General features: G+C 53.6%; 1 protein-coding gene across 3 annotated transcripts in view; it reads left to right on the top strand.

Annotated features, from left to right (window-relative positions):
* Nucleotides 1-2500, top strand: part of LOC310824609 (uncharacterized protein) — a 30904-nt gene that overhangs the window by 14121 nt on the left and 14283 nt on the right. For all 3 annotated transcript variants that reach the window (XR_014555043.1, XR_014555044.1, XM_083697874.1), the window contains exon 3: nt 313-1112. Coding sequence is in view for 1 of the 3 variants with exons in the window: in XM_083697874.1 (XP_083554000.1) it covers nt 313-1112 (800 nt within the window). In the remaining 2 variants the exon portion in view is untranslated. The remainder of the gene's footprint in view (nt 1-312; nt 1113-2500) is intronic.

Raw genomic sequence — 2500 nt, 5'->3', positions numbered from 1 at the left:
TTGTTTCTGTTGAAATATGAATATACGGTTAGGGAAAATGGTAGCATTGATGATGAGCATAGACTTTCCCTTGTGCTGAGGAGGACTACAGTTTTTACACACACACACACACACACACACACAGAGTGTGTATGCTTTACTGCAAGCTCATCATTGATTTCCTGGGTTTCAGACGTGACCTCAGGTGTTAAACATCATTTCTGTTGACTGTTGAAATTAACTTGTTCTCTCTCCCTCTCCCTCTCCCTCTCCTCCCTCCCCTCCCTCTCTCCCTCCCCTCTCCCCCTCTCCTCCCTCCCTCTCTCTCTCCAGGAGAGAAGGAGAAGCTGAAGATAAACTCAGAGGAGCTTCAGATCAAGAAGGGGAAGAAGAAAAAGAAGAAGAAGCATAAAGAAGGAGAGAAGAGGAAGCGCCCCAGGATGTCCAGCAGGTCCAGCCAGACGCTGTGTGCCGGAGTCCTCCTCTCCCTCTCCTCCTCCTCCTCCTCCTCCTCCTCTTCCTCCTCCTCCTCCTCCTCCTCCGACCCTCCCTTCCTCCCTCCCTCCGACCCCATCAAACACGCAGCAGCAGCAGCGCACTCAGGAGAGTTCAAACCCCCCCTCCCTGTCCCCGCCCTCCTCCCCGCCCACCACCCCCTCTCCCCCCTAAAACAGGAGAAGAACGGCTCCCCCTCCCACCCCCTCTCCCTCCCCAAGTCCCTATGGAATGACAGCGGCGGTACTGGAGACCCCGCCCCCCAGAAGGCCGCCCCCCAGGCCCAGCCGCGGTGCTCCCACCCTGGGTTGGAGGGCCTGGAGTTCAGCCCCTACATCCACGTGGAGGAGCAGCCCAACGGGGGGGCTCTGGTGGCCCACGCCTACACCCGGGAGATCTCGGCCGCCCTCTCCCCGGCCCAGATCCAGAGGTTCGCCCAGGAGTTCGTGACCCTGGCGTTCAGCGAGGACGCGGCCCAGGCCGCTCACTACGTCATGGGCATCGTCCACGGGGCGGCGGGCTACCTTCCAGACTTCCTGGACTACTTCTCCCAGAAGTTCCCTGCGTCACCCGTCAAGATGGAGATCCTGGGGAAGAAGGACATCGAGACCACCACCATGGTCAACTTCCACTCTCAGGTGAGGACATCATCATCATCATCATAATGATAATACATTTATTTTGGACAGCGCTTTTCCTTTTTGCAATAGTGATCATCTTAGGGCTGTTTGGACAGTTTTGAACCACTGTGGTCCTCTGCCCTGGGCCCCTCTGCCCTGGGCCCCTCTGCCCTAGGCTCTGTGTCTGTCTGCCTGCAGATCACTGTCAGCTTCTCCTCCAAAATCCAATATTGAGCCCTTTAGCAGATGAACACACACACTACTACTACTCACACATACACACTAACTAACACATATACACACAGTCAAACAGACACACACACACACGCGCGCGGAGCAGTTGAACAGAGGAGGAGGCGTAATTGAATAGCAGTGTTTTCCCAGGCCTCTGCGAACGCTTCTCACACACACACACACACAAAGAAGAAGAAGCAGCTAGTTTGGAAACATGGGCGTGTTCTCCTGACATTTGGGCCCCTGATGTAACACACCGCCTTGAGAGGAAATGTGATCGCTGGCAGCGCTGGTTAGGACTGAGCCCAGTTCTGCTCTCCCTGAGGGAGGCTGCTGGAGGCATGGAATGAGGTGTGTGTGTGTGTGTGTGTGTGTGTGTGTGTGTACGTACTGTGTGTGTGTGTGTCCTCAGTGATAATAAGCCTATAGCAGCTGCTGCAGTTACGCTGTGAAGGAGCAGCTTAGTGGACTAACAAGGCCTTCACACACACACACACACACACACACACACACACACACACACACAGCCATTAACAGAAACATGACCTGTGTAAAATGCCTCACCAGCGATATTTTGTCCTTTTAACCAGTGTGCGTGTGCGTGTGCGTGTGCGTGTGTGTGTGTGTGTGTGTGTGTGTGTGTTACAGTCATTGCTTTCACTGTCTAATGATGTCACTCCATCTCTAGAGACACACGTGTTTGATAGCATTCATCACAATGAACCCAGCCTCCGATTTCTACCTCCACCAGCCTCCCCTGGGGTGAGGTGTAGAGTGCTCTTGACTAGTGGAGTAAGGAACTCATCATCATCATCATCATCATCATCATCACAACACTGAGAGAGAGACTCTCCAGGCTGTTGTGTGTGTGTGTGTGTGTGTAGCAGGCTGTACTATCTGTGTGTGTGTAGCAGGCTGTACTGTGTGTGTGTGTGTGTGTGTGTGTGTGTGTGTGTGTGTGTGTGTGTGTGTGTGTGTGTGTGTGTGTGTGTGTGTGTGTGTGTGTGTGTGTGTGTGTGTGTATGTAGCAGGCTGTACTGTGTGTGTGTGTGTGTGTGTGTGTAGCAGGCTGTACTATCTGTGTGTGTAGCAGGCTGTACTGTGTGTGTGTGTGTGTGTGTGTGTGTGTGTGTGTGTGTGTGTGTGTGTGTGTAGCAGGCTGTACTGTGTGT

Source organism: Argentina silus (assembly GCF_951799395.1).
Source record: "Argentina silus genome assembly, contig: scaffold_217, whole genome shotgun sequence".
Lineage (NCBI taxonomy): Eukaryota > Metazoa > Chordata > Actinopteri > Argentiniformes > Argentinidae > Argentina > Argentina silus.
The sequence above is the reverse complement of the archived record's forward strand: the minus strand, read 5'-3'. Positions and strand labels throughout refer to the sequence as shown.